Raw genomic sequence first — 16819 nt, 5'->3', positions numbered from 1 at the left:
TCCAAATAATTACAAAAATGTAAGTTTCCTGTATATAAAGGAATATCATCTGCTAAAGGAATAAAATGCAAAGGAAACCAAGAAATAAGGTGACAGTAATTTCTAGAATTGTCCAGTTCAGCCAAGAAGCCACGTGTTCATATGGTTACTTCCCAAACTTGCCTGTCCGGTCAGCTTGTTGTCCCACACCAACCAGCAGCATCAGTACAACGCTCCAATACGTCAGACCAGAAGGGCGTAAAGAAACAACCATGGAAACCATAACTTCAATATAGGTTATTTTAATAGGTGTTCAAGGAATAATAGTTGCGTCAACAGACAGTGTTATGACAGACAACTCTGTGAGGGGGGTGGCAAAGGAATCCCTTTCTAAAGCAGGGGGTCCGATAAGGCAAGGCTGCATTAACAACTGGGTTGTAACAATCAAGTCCATACATGTCATGATACAGTACTATTGACATAAATTAGACCAAGCACACATTGTACATACTTTCAAGAGGAAAGATCATTAGGTCTGGAGATACCCCTCAACAAGACTGTCATGACAACCTTTGTAGCCATGAGGGAACATTCTAGAGTAGGTCAAAGGTACGCTGTTTACCTCCAGGGTGCATATCGTTTTTTTTTTTTAAGACTACCTGGATAAAACAATAAAAAGAGAGACAATAAATAAGCTAATTACAGAGGGTTTGGCAATGTTCTTTAAATTTCAGCGTCCCTGGTGTCAACCAGCAAAGAGTCGTTAACCTGTCTCATATTCTGATGCGGGGGGGAACCAGGACGCCATCATCTTAATCTTAAAAATAAAACTTTGTCTCCGGCATCAGCCGAGCAAATTCAGACGCTGTGTCGATGCAGTCCGATACAGCGTCTGTCCTGTAGCTATGACGGTGGAGTTTTTTTCCGTTTTTTTTTTTTTTTTGTAACAAACAGCGCACTTGTGCCAGCGGCCTAAATCTCCTCCATATAAATCCATCACATACAGAAAGAATCGTAATTAGAAAAATACAGGTACAAAATCCATTACATTCAAGAGACAGTGCTAGCAGAAAAGGGTTTATTAATCATCTAATTATATAGGAACTCTAGATTTATATAGGCATCTTATAATATAATATATATATATGTATGGATGTGTGTGTGTATATATATATATATATATATATATATATATATATATATATATATATATATATATATATATATATATATATATATTTAGAAAAAAATGGAAGATGGTGTCTTATGTGAACAGGGATTTAAGATGTGTGGACATTTTCAGTTTCATGCCAGAATGTTCAAAATCAGCCTAAAATACTTTCATTCACATATAAATACAATAAGAATGAACCTCAATATTATTTAATATTTTTAAGGTATGTAGTAAGAGGAGCTGAATGGTCAGAGGATGTGCCGCGTATGTGGAGATGGAGGGAAATCAAATCTGTTTCTGAAGGGTGATATCGTTTTGGTTTGGGTTTTAAGGTGCAAATATTGTCTTTTTAAGAGGCAATTAAAGGTGCCGATGCGTCGTACACCGTTCCCAACATAGACTGAATTCAGAAGTAGCCCACTGGTATTGTACAGAATTAATTGTGCTAATAGTACCTCTGTTACCTGAAGATCTCAGTGCACCCGCCATTCTTGCTTGACTTTTTCCTTTCCTTGCTATGTTTTATTTAAAGACACGGTTTCTTTGGCAAATGTCTGCGAATCCACGCGCACTGCCTGGCGCCTCAGGGTTACGCGCATGCCACTTCCCGTCTTCCACCGTGACAAGACTGTTCCCATAGTGATAAGACGTTTTAGTTTGTGAAGCTTCACGTTTAGGGCCATACCTACAGACGGCATTATTTAAAGGAGGAGGCTTTGATGAAGGTGCACACGCCGCACACATTTCCCTCCAATTCCCAGTCAAATCGGACACACCCAAAATTCCCAGCCTAACTGATCGGATGCTGAAAGTAAATTTTTTCGCCTAGATATGGCTGACAGAAATTTGGGTCTGGGTCCTGTATTAACTAGGTTCAAACCCATCAAAATATTTTACCGCCATTTACCATAATCCCCTGTCCAATGTATCCCATGAAGTACAGGGCACAAGGATGGGACAGTCTATTATACAGCAGACACACAAACATATACACATTAAGGGCAATTTGGAGACCCTAAGCTGTATGTCTTCGAGACACACAAACAGGTATTACTATACAGGTTTATAATATTTACACACAATCTAATTCATAATAAAGTAATTGAGTATAAAAAGAGTGTTCCAGAAATTCAAACTTCATGATTTGACACCAAACTGGAGGGAGACGTGATCGACTTCAGTGCTCTCAATCTGCCTCGCTAATTTATTAAAAATTACGAAAAGCGGGTTCTCTCTGCCTTTCCAATTCCAAAAAAATCCCCCGAAAGCTAAAACACTAAAAAAAAAAAAAAAATGCATCTAGTTCTCAATTTTAGAGAAAGCGATTTAAAGCTCAAAACTGCAATTTTTTACACTTCTGATTCCGTCCTCTATATTCTACAGCTAGCGATAGTGATCGTTTGTTAGAAAACGTGATTTAGTTAATTAAAACAGTGCCTGTGTTGGTCAATCTGAAGAGAAAAAAAAATCTGCTCATCTGCTACACTTTGTGTAGCCGGATGCTACGCAACTATAGAAAAAAATAGACCGTAAACTGGCCTTTTTTCTCCTTAAAGACTTAAAAATCGATCAGAATGTGGAAAGGTCTAGTCCCTTGGGCTAAATCAAACATCCCATCCTTCACACAAGAGAGTAGCACCTGGGAAAAACTACGAAGTGACTCTTGCCCGCAGGCTCTAGGCCCGAAGTACTTGTCAACCATAAGCCGGATTTCTTTATGGTTTCTTTAAGAACATACACGCTCTACAAAGCAGAGAAATGCAAACTACTCCCCTAGAAGCTGTGTCTCACTTCTCAGTGATTATCTGCTCCATAAGTCAGCATACATGTTATTTTTTTTTTTGTATATGAGCTTTTAACAACAGTCTTGATCCAGTAAACTGGCCCCAGATGAGGCATCTGAGGCAAGGAAACAAATAAAAAGCTGAAAAAAAAACAAACTGTGCCTCGACGCATAAAACTTTTTAAAAGACAGGCATAACAGTAAAAAAGTACCACTGATTAATTCACAGAAGACATTGTACAAGGAAAGTGTAGGTGAATGTGTGATCCCAAAATGGATTTACACCTCTTCAGGTGTTTGAACGAAAATAAAAGCAGGTAGCATAAAGACTGGAGAAGATTTCCCAGCTTAAGCTAGAGTATTGCTCTGCCTGGCAACTGGGTTTGATGGGGCAGCATCTGTGGCACAGCCACTGGTGATATTATTAAACCGTTGTGACCAAATGTGGGGGGGGGGGTCATGAAGCAACCTGGATTATGAGCAAGCGCACGTGTGTGTGTGTGTGTGTGTGGGGGGGGGGGGGGGTTTACAGGCAGAACCGAAAGTGACAGTCGCAGCTACAGACCAGCGAAGACTTAGGGACACTGACGAAGATGCTGAAGGAGACTCCGCCCACCAAGGGGTGCCGGTGATGAATCGGCAAGGGCTAACAGAGGAACCCGCCCTGAAGACGCTGATAGCGTGACATCATGATAGGTATGTGATGCAATGGGCCGAAAAAAAAAAAGGAAAGAGGAGGAATGAATGGCTGGGAATTCCACTTCCAGGGTGTGAAAGAAAAAAATAACAAGATACAAGATACAATAACGCTGCACATATTTCAAATCAAAACTTTGTTGGGATGCTGACAGTAACTTTTACGAAGTGGACCGTTGCTTGGATGAAAAACCCTAACCTACGCAGAGTTAAAAAAAAAAATTACAGGAAAGGAATCTTTAAATACGACCCTACTGAAAACAAAAAAAAAACACCTTCTCTACTTTAGCTAAAATTAGTGCAGTATCTCTGTTATTAAACTAAATGCCTTAGGAAACTAGTAGCACACATTTGGATCAGCTATTTAGATGCTACCCAAACTGCTGCAAGGTCAAGTATTGACATAAAATGCATTTTTATTCCTGTCATTCAAGTATTTCGACATCAACGTTTCGAATGAGGGAACTTGCATGAGAGGGGAATTTCCTTTTTTTTCCAGTCAGAAAACATGAAATGTTGCCATTAGCTTAGACGGACAGATGCCTCGAGGGAGTACGACAAAAGCATGGACCAGCCTTCCCAATATTTGTTATGCTAGTCCGTCATCTTTTAGCCCTGGTAGCTAAGCAGAGAATTAGCCAGCTTGTTTCCCATTAAAAAAGAAAAACAATGAGAAGTCAGGCTGCTTCAGACCTGAGCATGTCGATCGACGACTCCGGCCTTGTTGACCCTGTGGTCACTGAGTCTGTGACTTCGTGAAAGTGACACAAACGGAATGGAAAACATCTGCCTGTCTGATCACGTATGGTTCTGCATCACACACTTGTGGTAAAATGGGTGAGTGTGGTTTAACCAGCAAGCCATCTAGGGCCAGGCCAGTGCTGGCTTCAGACAGGAAGTTGTTTAGTCACCTAAGGGTCTAACACTCTTGGAAGAGGCAACACAGGGCAGCATCTGGTAACGTATCACGTGGCGTGAGCTCGCACAGCAGTAAATTACATCATAAATCAGGGAACCTTCTTAAATGCACTTTGTTTGCAAAACTTGACCTTTAAACGGCAGTCTTCTCTGGGGCAGCGATAGCCGCTAAAACCGCCGCGGCCTCCCCCAGCATGAGACCCGCGCTCTGAGACCGGCTCGGCTCCTTCCGTGAGGATCGCGGCAGCCGGGAGCTGCCAGAGGCCAGCGTTCGGTGGACTCCTTCCGCCGGAAGCTGAGCCCAGTTCAATCGGAGCGACCAGTGCCCACGGTTACCTTCCATCCTGAGACACAGTTAGGAGGTTAGGAAAGAGAAGCACGTGGGGTCCTTTTGTTCGGAGGGTTGGGCCTTCACTGATCCGCACAGGAGATGAGCACGGGAGTCTGCGCCATCTCCTTCGACTGGCCCTCTCCGGGCATGCCGACCGCGCGCTGGCTCCTGACACAACAGGACGGCACGTCAGACCAAGGACGCCACAGATGCCTGAGCCCTACCCAAAGAGCACCAAACAGCCCCCCCTACAGACAAGTATATATCGCTGCAGCCAGTCTGAAGTGGGAGGGCAATGTCGAGTAGGAGGGGTTTTACCACGAGGGGTAGGAGAGGTTCATGGTTAGGGTTATGGGATGGGGTTAGGGTATCAGATGATAACAGTTATAAGCCCCTCCCATATTTCCCCTCCTACTTGACATTTGGCTGCTGGCTGCAGTGAAATGCCTCTCGATACAGATGCTCTATCCCCACCCACAGATGATTTAGCCCCACCCACAGATGATCTAGCCCCACCCACACATGTCCTAAGCCCAAGCCACAGATGCCCTAGCCTGCCCACGGACGCCTGAATCCCGCAATGACTGCCTGGCTAACCTGTGTGCATTCTCCATTGCTGCCACCTCGGCCAGCGCGGCCAGGCTGAAGAACGCCGGCAGGTCAGACACCGTGGCAGCCTCGCACGCCTCCTGTGGCTTAGGGTCCTCGTAGTACCCTGATTCGTTGCATAAAGTCTCCTGTGTTGATGGCTTTTCATCCTGGTCCTGTGTCAGCTCCTTGGCCTTGTCTTCCGCTGTCAGGGTGAGAAAAGGGGGAGCATTTAGAGGACTGAAGCGTCTCAGATGCAGTTTGGAAGATCTCATCGTAACACCAGTGTGGAGGTTTGGAGGATCTCAGTGTAACACCAGCCTGGAGGTTTGGAGGATCTCAGTGTAACACCAGGCTGGTGGTTTGGAGGATCTCAGTGTAACACCAGCCTGGAGGTTGGGAGGATCTCAGTGTAACACCAGCCTGGAGGTTTGGAGGATCTCAGTGTAACACCAGGCCGGTGGTTTGGAGGATCTCAGTGTAACACCAGGCTGGTGGTTTGGAGGATCTCAGTGTAACACCAGGCTGGTGGTTTGGAGGATCTCAGTGTAACACCAGCCTGGAGGTTTGGAAGATCTCAGTGTAACACCAGGCTGGTGGTTTGGAGGATCTCAGTGTAACACCAGCCTGGAGGTTTGGAAGATCTCAGTGTAACACCAGGCTGGTGGTTTGGAGGATCTCAGTGTAACACCAGCCTGGAGGTTTGGAGGATCTCAGTGTAACACCAGGTTGGTGGTTTGGAGGATCTCAGTGTAACACCAGGCTGGAGGTTTGGAGGATCTCAGTGTAACACCAGGCTGGTGGTTTGGAGGATCTCAGTGTAACACCAGCCTGGAGGTTTGGAGGATCTCAGTGTAACACCAGGCTGGTGGTTTGGAGGATCTCAGTGTAACACCAGGTTGGTGGTTTGGAGGATCTCAGTGTAACACCAGGCTGGAGGTTTGGAGGATCTCAGTGTAACACCAGGCTGGTGGTTTGGAGGATCTCAGTGTAACACCAGGCTGGAGGTTTGGAGGATCTCAGTGTAACACCAGGCTGGTGGTTTGGAGGATCTCAGTGTAACACCAGGCTGGTGATTTGGAGGATCTCAGTGTAACACCAGGCTGGTGGTTTGGAGGATCTCAGTGTAACACCAGCCTGGAAGTTTGGAGGATCTCAGTGTAACACCAGGCTGGTGGTTTGGAGGATCTCAGTGTAACACCAGCCTGGAAGTTTGGAGGATCTCAGTGTAACACCAGGCTGGTGGTTTGGAGGATCTCAGTGTAACACCAGGCTGGTGGTTTGGAGGATCTCAGTGTAACACCAGCCTGGAAGTTTGGAGGATCTCAGTGTAACACCAGCCTGGAGGTTTGGAGGATCTCAGTGTAACACCAGGCTGGTGGAGCCACCTGCTCAGCTGCAGCCACTCACCCTCTGCTGGGGAGACGCGCCCATCAGCAGTGCGCACCAGGTGGGTTATCTTACTCTTCCTGGCCTTTCTCTTCTGGCTGCCCACCAGCATCTCTGCGGCCCCCATGGTATCCAGGGACGACACGCCCCCGGGGACAGACAGCTTGGCTTTCTGAGCTGTGTCAAGCGGGTGAGTGTCCTGCGTCACTATGGCTACAGAGCAAGAGGAAGTCGCTTGTTATTTTTGCATATAAGGTGATAAAATTCTTAACAAGTACAAACACATACACCGACCACAGCATTCTGGAGAGACCTTTGTGATGAAATACTGTGTCTTTACTGACTTCATTAGTTTGAAATACATTCCATAGTCAGCTTACCGCCTTTCTACAAGCTACTTGCTAGACAACCACATTTCAACCTACCCTACTTGTTCAACTTAGTGACCAGGTAACAAGTAACGTGAGGTAGAGAAAAACCCAAGTTTTGAGCAATGAGAGGATGGAGGGGCAGAGATCACCTTTATCCAAAGTATTGGTTTTCTCCTTTTTGTGCTTGTACTTGCTAACGATCTTGTGGAATAAATTCTTTTTCTGAGATGAGGATGAACCTAAGGTTACAAAGAAAACCAAAAAAACAGGATGTACGATGTTAAATGATAGCAACGTCACCCTTGTGAGAAGCGCACGCTCAGACCAGGAGGCACGGAGGAGTCTGGGGCCTCCACAGGAGAATACGCTCACCCCTGGCGCCTTTGGGCTGCTCCACGCCAGTCTTCTTCTTCTTGGTGACTGAGGTGTTCTTCTTGTCAAACGTCAGCGGGCTGTACTGGGGAAGGCTGTTGAACTTCTTCTCAAACTCCTCTTCCAGTTTCCCTAACCTGTGACACAGTGGGGCATCAGTGTCTGGGTCGTAGCCTCCGTGAAGTGACCGTGAGGGTCTCGTCCCTGGGAAACTTCGGCCCCGAAAGGGCCCAGTCACCTGACACGTTTCTGCTGTTTGCAAGAGGTAGATGATTCACTACTTGACATAAAAGCCCGGTGATGATATTGAACTAAAATGTCTGGTATGTGGAATTTAGAAAGTGAGAGAAGTGGAGATATCAGGGCAGAACTCATTAAATGCAGTGCAAATTTGGAAATACCCTGAGGTTTCAGTGCTCAGACTTGGGTAAATCAGCAGATAGATGCAGATTTGCCAATAGTGCTTTGATTACTGACGCGGACCATCATCACAGCCCTGAACGCCACTGGGCCTTGTTTCATACCTGTATATCCAAATCATTGCTGTCTCATCAAAGTCCTGTATGTCCACTTTTGAAGATTGTGACTTTTGACTATAGATGGAATACGGTCATTCTCCTTTGTCTATTAACAGCATTTGACATCTAATTGACCAATGAAAAGATGCTTTATGAAGTCATCTGTTGAAGTTATCTCCATTGTATGTCATAAGTGTCCATCAAAACCGCATATCTCCCACCCCTTGTTTGAAAGAGTGCAAGGCTGCACGATGCTGGGTGAAATATGAATTGCAGTTTTTTTTATTTACTGAGCGTTTTTCTACCCTGCTTTTCCCCAAATGCTCGACTTCCCTCTAATGAGTGTATCTCTTGGTCCCCAGCCCTGCGAGTGTGCATGTCCCCATCTCCTTCTGAGTCTTTGCGCTTGTACCGATATCCCTGCATCCACACAACTGACTCTCCGGAATTTTGAACTTAGCATTCCTCCCCAGCTTAGATTCTTGTTTAGTGCTTTGGCTACCTGTCTACTCTGCATTTGGGTCCCCGTTCCCTATCTGTCCCTTAACATGTGTCATCGTCATCAACCCCCTCCCCCCATATTAGATAAATATATATTGAGTATCGGTACTGGTGCACCACTAACAACATCATTGTTACTGAAATGGGACTGTCACATAAAGTTTGCAGAATAGAAAGGGCACACTACTGGTTTTTAGCAAATAACTAATTTCCAAATATAAGCAATGTTAAACAAAAACATAAACCTCGTCTGTTTCAGCATCTCCTAAATAAGGAATTATTATTATTAGTAGTAGTAGTATTAGTATTAGTAGTATTAACATTTAGTGTAGTGATGGTTTGTTGCCACCAGGGGGCCTCAATGCAAATGCATAGTTTGAGTATGGGGTAGACACATCAAGACTAACCCAGGAAGAGACTCGTCTTTCCATCTGGACTTCTTCAGCTTCTTGGTGCTGCTGGGTCCCGTCTGCGTGAACGTCCAGCTCTCTTCCGTCCAGCTGCCCTCCAGGTCGGACACGCTCCCACGCCCCGAGCCCCTTTTACCTGCAAAATACCCGCACATTAATATCATACAGCTAAATACTTGCCCATTTATTGGTTGGATGAGAATGATCATGTTATTACTATGAACACATAACGGCTGCTCTTAGTTCCCTGCACTGGCTTCCTTTTCGGCTCAAGACTGACTTCAAAGTTCTCCTACTGCAGGTTTCCTTGTCGTTCCACATATAAAGTGACAGTGGGCGGTAAAGCATGGTTTGCCTGCTCATGTTCAGGACGCTGATTTGTTCTCAGTCTTTAAATCGCAACTGAAGACCTATTACTTCAGTTTAGCGTACCCGCAACTTAACACATTACATCCCGGAATTATGGCTGCTGCTGCTGCTCTACATGCCATTTTTATCAACTATGCCTAATAAGGTGCCTATGCATGTTCTGACCACTCATGCTCTCTGCCTTCCTTCCCACGTGTCCAGGTGGTTCCCGGGGTGGGCACCATCTGAGCTGGAGTCCTGGTTCAGTCCCATGGAAAGGTGACATTGTGGATGCGACTTATGAGCTGCAACAGGCCGGCATGGAGAACAGATGCATGCGGTTTGGCAGCCTGTTGACCTTTGTGTTTTTGGTTCCTCTCCTCCGTTGTCATCTTTCTTTCTTTCTCTCTCTCTTTCTCTCTCTCTCTCTTTCTTTCTTTCATTTCTTGGTCTGCCCTTTTCCTTGTTTTTGAATTATTCCATATAAATGATGCAGGAATGTATCAAAACACACCCTTGGGCCTTGGGGCGACTGCTGTGAAAGGCGCTATAATAAATATAAATGCAATCAGTGTTTTGATTGACTGCCAAGCTCATTGTGACAAAGGTCGATGCGATTAAACAATTTTCACGGGCCACAGATAAGCAGTTAAAAGATGATGGATGGATGGATTTCCTGAAGGCCGAGCATGCATGCAGTGCTCATGCAAAATCAAGGCTTGCTCCTATTACTGAGATCGGTTTGGGAGTGTCATATATATATATATATTTTTATTTTTATTTTTTTTTTCTTTCATAGAAGTGATAATTTCACCATCCTTCTCACAGGAAGGCAAAGAAACATATACAATGTTTATGAGCTACCAGCCTCCTGTGAGCAGAGTTGCTTCTGGAAGGTTGGGCCAGAAGGACCGGAAATGTGAGAAGGCCACAGTCTCCAGTCAGGAAGTGGTCCTGACCTGTGCTGCTCCCAGCTTAACACCTACAGTACAGCTTATGGCTTTGGATGGTGAGGGAGACCCTGTTGGAATGGAGAGCCCTGAACTAGTGGTTAAGGCCCTTTTGTGCTTTGCTGTTCATTTTGTCAGATTTTTTGACATCTGAAGTGATGGATTCCATTAACAACGGCGACTTCAAACCAAACCATCAACTTGGGTATTTCAATGTCTGTTCATGTACAATGTTGTTCCCTTTTGTTTTGTGAAACAACTGAGAAACACAACGTAGCGCCACTGGTCCTTAGTTAGAAGTCAGGAACCAATTAAATCAAAATGACACATTAAGCCTAGTTCATACTTCACTTTTTGGCATTCGTTTGGCAGATGTGGATAATCGCGGTCGGTGCATGATTACTGCATCAGATCAGGGGAGGGCAGATGTCTTGCAACAAACACAAATAAAAACAGTGTAGTGAAACGGGGTAAACTTTTATGAACAGTTTGAACTGTTTTATGAACAGTTATTGCCAAGATTTCTAAATGCTGGAATAGTGCTGCTTTTCAAAAGGCTGTACACCTCAGTATAATGAATAACAACTATTCTTTTGCTGCTCTTTATTGACTGCTGATCTGTGAAAGTTAGTGTTGCCACCTACTGGAAATCCCTAGTAAATGATCTTGTACATGTGCAGTCGACATGCATAAACGTGCACAAAATCTGGGCTACATGCACATCAACTGCAACCATCTGCAGCCAACCCCTGATGACAAAACTTATGTCACGTCTCCCCATGTGCAAAAAAAAAGTGCACACGGAAAAGTGAAGTATGAATTGGTCTTAACACCAACATGACAGCAACACGCCTCTCCCCGCACCCCCCCGGCTACCTCTGTCCACGTTGGCTCTCAGGGAGGTCAGCATCCCCTCAGAGACCAGTGTCTTGTACAGGGCACCTTTGCAGCTCCTCTCTGACTTTCTGGAGCCACAGCTCTCCAATTTGGCTTCTCCATCCTTCTCCTCAGCCTTGACTGGCAGGACTGGGGGCACTGGTGTGCTCGGGGGGGAGGGCTCTTCCCCGCTGACCAGGGGCTCTGCCTTCACGCTGACATCCATGGACTCGGTTTCAGGGCAGGTCAGGGGCACCTCCTCTTCTGGGGTCTTGCAGTCCCCCGCAGACCCCTCATCCTCTTTTGCCTGGGTCAGTTTCTTCACTTTGGCTTTCATCTTCTTCTTTGGAGATTCAGGCTCCTTAGAGTCGCCCTTATCGCCAGACGGTGGGCGGGACTTCCTCTTCTGCGCCCTCTCGCTGCCCCAGGCTCCCTTGGCCACAGCCTCGATGGTGTAGATGACGCTCTCCAGGTCCGACTCTGACGATTGGCGTCTCTTACATGGCTTCTTGAGCGACGGGGGGCTCTTATCTGCCTTAGCCTCCTCACTCTTGTCTTTCTTCTTCTTTTTCTTCTTTTTTATGGTCTTGGACTGGCTGAGTGCTGGCAGGCTGCCGTCCATTGGGGTCGTGGAGGACGAGGAGGAGGAGGACGAGGAGGAGGAAGAGGAGGAGGAGGAGGAGGAGGAGGGGGAGGATAAAGGAAGATCGCGGGCATCCTGAGAGTTGCAGGCGGCTTCCCTGCTGTCCTGCTCTGCAGAGCTGCATGAAGATGATGGCTGTGACCCCAAGGCTTCGATCTTCACTGCTTCAGAAGCCAAACACATCTGCGGGGGGGGCGCAAACAAAGGATGCTGGTTTAGGAGCCCAACAGTTAGAAAAGACAGGAGATTAAATGACTACTCCCTATGACCGAGACAATGTTGTAAATGGCCTAGCTGGTTAGGGATCTCTACCTGTGTCCAGAAGGTCACTGGTTCAAATCCCACAGCTGATAGTGTCATCATTTCACCTTTGGACCTTTCACCTTTGAACAAAACCCTTAATCCCAGCTGCTCTAGCCGTGCAGACTAACCCTAAAATAACTTTTCTCTCACCTGTACATACTGCATCTCTCTTGGAGACCAAGCTGGGATATGCCAAAACTACCCAATTTCACCAAAAGTATGAGAACTAATCAGATTAAATTAATATTATAAAACTAAATTAGTCAAAAGAATCTAAATTTATCTATTTATTCATAAAAGGATATCTTTATTAACTCTGATTAATCAACTGTCCTCCACAGTTAATATGTCACAAAATAATTAATCTTGATAAAAATTACTGTGTAGAACTATCAGAGGGCAATTAGCATGCATATATTGGCATACTGTAATGGGATACAGTCCTGACTGCCAATATTCAACTGGCATATTCAACTGACAAAAGGTTTTATCCGCTAAGACGCCAACTAAAGATCAGTACACACCATGTCCAGCAGAGGGCAGCAAATGTATCACAAAAGACATGTTACCGCCAGCAGATCCGTCAAACACCTCGTATCAGAATTTCAGTGCTGATTAATTGAAATCAACAGATAGTATCTAAGAGTTACAGCTCCATGCAGTTAAAGGCGCCTCCTGAAGTATTATGGGATGCTGTTACCATGGCGCACGTACCTCAGCAAGCTGGAAGAGGGCTGACTGACCGCACTGCTTTCCGTCTGTGGACTGTGAGGTGCTGGAGGAGATCTGGTCCGTGCAAATCAGAAAGGCGAATTAAAAAACAGTGTGGAGTGTGTGTGTGTTTGTGGGGGGGGGGGGGGGGCAGCTATCTGAATGGCCCCAAACTGCTTTGGCACAGTTACTCTTCATTCATTCGTTGACTGTACAACCCATTGTACAATACCGTTTATTTCTGAGCCATAACTGAGCAATACTTTCCCTGATGTTCTTTGCAGGATGTTTCTTGTTATGATTGTTATTAATTAGTGCTGTCAAACGATTAAAATTGTTAATCAGATTAATCACAGGGTTGCTGTGGATTAATCACGATTAAATATCATTCATTTTTAATCTATATTAATCGCATTTCATTTTGCATGAGCAAACAGACTCAAGAAAAAAGGAAATATATATGCACTTAACATGTTTATTGAACATCTTGAACATGAGTCGGATGCATTCCATCTGCCACGAAGTGCAATATTATGGACCCATATCAAAAAGCAAGATTTTTTGCTTAGCCGGACAACTTGTTGGATTTAAGGTACCTCAGTTTAAATGGTCTTTATTTTCATTCACTTACAATTAGCCCGAACTACCATAAATCCGACAAATAATCCGACTAATCATGAAATCCAATTCTAGCCCAATTCATGAAATCCAATTGTTAGCAATATCAGTTGATAACACATTACGCGCGGTGCTTTACGTAGAAAACTCCATAGCAACACGTCCACAGATAAGTTGGACCGTATAGTCCAGATTTTTATCGGAAGAGTGTGCATGTCGTCACTTCTGGCTGCAAAACTCGGAATCCGACTCGGAATACGAGTTCCGAGGGCAAATGGAACGCACCAAAACTGCCCGAAATGGGTCGACAGAGACATTTCAGGCATTTTGAGTTATTCTGCACTGCAGATGGGTTAATTGCGTTAAAAAATTTTATCAGATTAATCATGATGATGGATTAATCCGCGTTAATCCGTTAATTTTGACAGCCCTATTATTAATATGACTATTATTATTTTTTAATTATGTCCAAATGTCTTAATTACTAAGGACGGGTTTATACTTGATGCTTCGAATGCATAGACTTATGCATGCTATCGATATGCAAGCGGTGTCACTGCTCATACTTCCGATGGCAATTTATGTCAATCTGGAGGATTAAAAGTTATGTCCACCAGGAAGCAGTGAACAAAATCATCTTGGTCGGCTGTATCATTTCCGGTCTTGTTTGTGTGAGGTTGTGGCCTGAAATACCACAAGCTACCAAAGATAAACGTCAGTGACGCTCATCGTATTCACAAAGACAGGCAATGCATCATACATATGATATATATAAAGCAAGGATGAAAATTATTATGATTCGCTGGGAGAGTACATGCAGTGCTCATGTAAAAGCAGCGGTAACTTTGAACAAATTTTAAAATATATTTAATATAGTCTTAAAACGGAACAGTCATTAAAATTGTAAAGCTTGCTCAGTTTTGTTTCCTATGGCATAGTATAAATGTTTTAGCGAAACTTAAACCCTCCTGTTCGTGGCAAATGTTATCGCCGAGATTTCCAAATACTGCAATTGTATTGAAAAATATCGTTATGAAAATATCTTATACCGCATCATAATGTCCGTACCATATGAAGGTATGCAAAAACCTGATCTCAGTCTAACTACTGCGGTCCTTGTGATGAGAATCACATGTGCATAATATGCAATGTCGATGTTAATATCACCCAGCCCTACTTCGTGCTTTTTGTACTGTGATGCTGCACTGTCCTGTTAATTGTCTATAGTCTGTTTAGAAAGCATCCAAGAATTTCACTGAACTTTGTGCGTAAGACACTGCTTTCTTAGCTCAGATAGAAACAGAAGAAACATACTGCCATAAAATTTTAAAGACGCTGTACACAGGCCTACCATAGTGTTAAGTGTTTTTTCTTTTGCCTCTGAAAATATTGCGTTTTGAGCATCTTCCAGCCACTCATTCTTAAAAAAAAAACGTTGCATACACTGCCCCAAACATTTTTTTACCAGTACTATCATTAAAGTGTAGCCTTATTCCACATGTAGCCGTACAAACAATACGAAGAATGAATGCCGGGGATGTGAGGCGACCATGAGTGTCGAGTATGAACAGGCCCTAAATGTACGTGTTGTACTATCATTAACCTGCAGTTTTTTTCAGGATTAATAAAGTATGTATCTGCCTGTCTGTCAGTATTAAATACTGTGATCTGTGGAAAATAAACGCCATGTTTTTGCACACGAGACCAAACAAACCCAACCATGAGGCTAGAAGCTGGTCTTTAAGCAGCTTGGAAAGAGCCTGTCTCACTGCAAGGCTAGAGGAGCTCACCTCCGCCAGCTGAAACAGAGCGGACTTCACCGCGTCTCCCGACGGGCTGGCGCCTCCCGGGGACGGCGTTTCGGAAGCCTGTGGACAGAGAGGCGGGTTGAGGAGCTTTAGCCGGAGCCCAGACGCCAAAACGCGCAAAACCCGAATGGCCAAGGGGACTCACCGCTGCTGCCAGCTCGGCTGCCAAGCTCTTCCCCTCTGAGGGTGTTGGGGGTGCTGTGTTGGATTGGGGGCTGCTGGAAGAAATCTGAGAGGAAAATGATGGGGTCAAAGGTCAAGAGAGAGCCTGAGAGAGGAGGCATGTTTGAGACTGCATGGCTTTGAGCAGAAAAGGGCGTCTAATGAAGCTTCATCTGCCATTAGTATGAGAAGAGGTACATTGGAATATGCTAGTTTTCACATATCCTGCTCTCTTGCTTTTTTAAAGACACAGATGCATACATATACAGTGGTACCTGTACCCACGAGCGTCTGAGGCCACGAGTAACTTGAGTCACGAGCATTTTTATTTAATAAAATCTCACTGTACCCACGAGCAATGTTTGGAGCCACAAGCTGCTTTGTGTTGCCGTGACATGCCACCAGATCGGTGCTATGATACGTATGTTTACATCCACTCTTTTATATATATGAATGTTTTTTTTTATATAATAAAATGCTTCCTGAAGGTAAAACAGTCCTTAATGTAAGATACGTACATACAGATCTGTGTTACAATACGGGAAAGAGGTACGTATCCCTCCCACATAGGCTGACTGATTGCTGTATCGTAAGCTATTTTTCGTAAATTTGTGATAGCACTGATAATTTGCCCTTTTTTCTACATTTTTATTAGTAGCACAATTTACTGAAATATTCAGGCTTGTTTTTCAATGTTTTATTGTTTGCAACAATTTTTTATGCTCGCTGTAGGGCTACGCCGAGCAGCCTAGCCTAGCCTAGCCTATGGGACTTGGTCTCTTTCGTGTACGGCCATAGCGCAGTTTTCTATGCATTTAAAGATGAAAGTGTGTCTAATATGCCGAAAAATATGAATTTCTCAATCAATACTACTTATATTGTCACTAAAAGCTCAATTATTGTGCCTATAAATATTTTGTATGGGGGTATTTTGGGGCTGGAAAACCAATTAATCCCTTTCCCATTATTCCTTATGGGAAAAATTGTTTGTACCCACGAGAAATTGTACCCACGAGCTGTGTCTTCAAACCAATTACACTCGTGGGTACAGGTATCACTGTATACATACACACATTCAGGGGTTGGACAGTGAAACCGAAATACTGGCCAATAGTATTTGAGGTTTCACGCATATAAATGTGCGGCCTGGTGGGCAAAATTCACTGATTGCGCATTCCATCAGTAAGAGCAGAGCAATAGCACAGCTGTACATAAAATACTGCAATCCACACAACATAATGCGAGACAGAGTTCAAAACAGGACAGCTTGTTGGTGTGTGTCTCGCTGGCACATCTGTTACCAGGACAGCAAGTCTTTGTGGTGTATCGAGAACCAGGGAAATGTCGGCATACTACCATGAAGGACGGAC

The 16819-nt window shown here is 44.4% G+C and overlaps 1 protein-coding gene across 7 annotated transcripts in view; it reads right to left on the bottom strand.

The window, feature by feature from the left end:
• Positions 1–265: 265 nt before the first annotated feature.
• bbx (BBX high mobility group box domain containing) overlaps positions 266–16819 on the bottom strand; it is a 46526-nt gene continuing 29972 nt past the window's right edge. For all 7 annotated transcript variants that reach the window (XM_023835085.2, XM_023835086.2, XM_023835080.2 and 4 more), the window contains 10 exons: positions 15433–15516; positions 15270–15347; positions 12865–12936; positions 11205–12030; positions 9028–9166; positions 7602–7738; positions 7379–7468; positions 6880–7071; positions 5479–5674; positions 266–5049 (listed from right to left, as the gene is read on the bottom strand). In XM_023835085.2, the coding sequence (XP_023690853.1) occupies positions 4962–5049; positions 5479–5674; positions 6880–7071; positions 7379–7468; positions 7602–7738; positions 9028–9166; positions 11205–12030; positions 12865–12936; positions 15270–15347; positions 15433–15516 (1902 nt within the window). In that variant the 3' untranslated portion in view covers positions 266–4961. The remainder of the gene's footprint in view (positions 5050–5478; positions 5675–6879; positions 7072–7378; positions 7469–7601; positions 7739–9027; positions 9167–11204; positions 12031–12864; positions 12937–15269; positions 15348–15432; positions 15517–16819) is intronic.

Source organism: Paramormyrops kingsleyae, chromosome 6, assembly GCF_048594095.1.
Source record: "Paramormyrops kingsleyae isolate MSU_618 chromosome 6, PKINGS_0.4, whole genome shotgun sequence".
NCBI lineage: Eukaryota > Metazoa > Chordata > Actinopteri > Osteoglossiformes > Mormyridae > Paramormyrops > Paramormyrops kingsleyae.
This window is presented reverse-complemented; position numbering and strand designations above follow the sequence as displayed.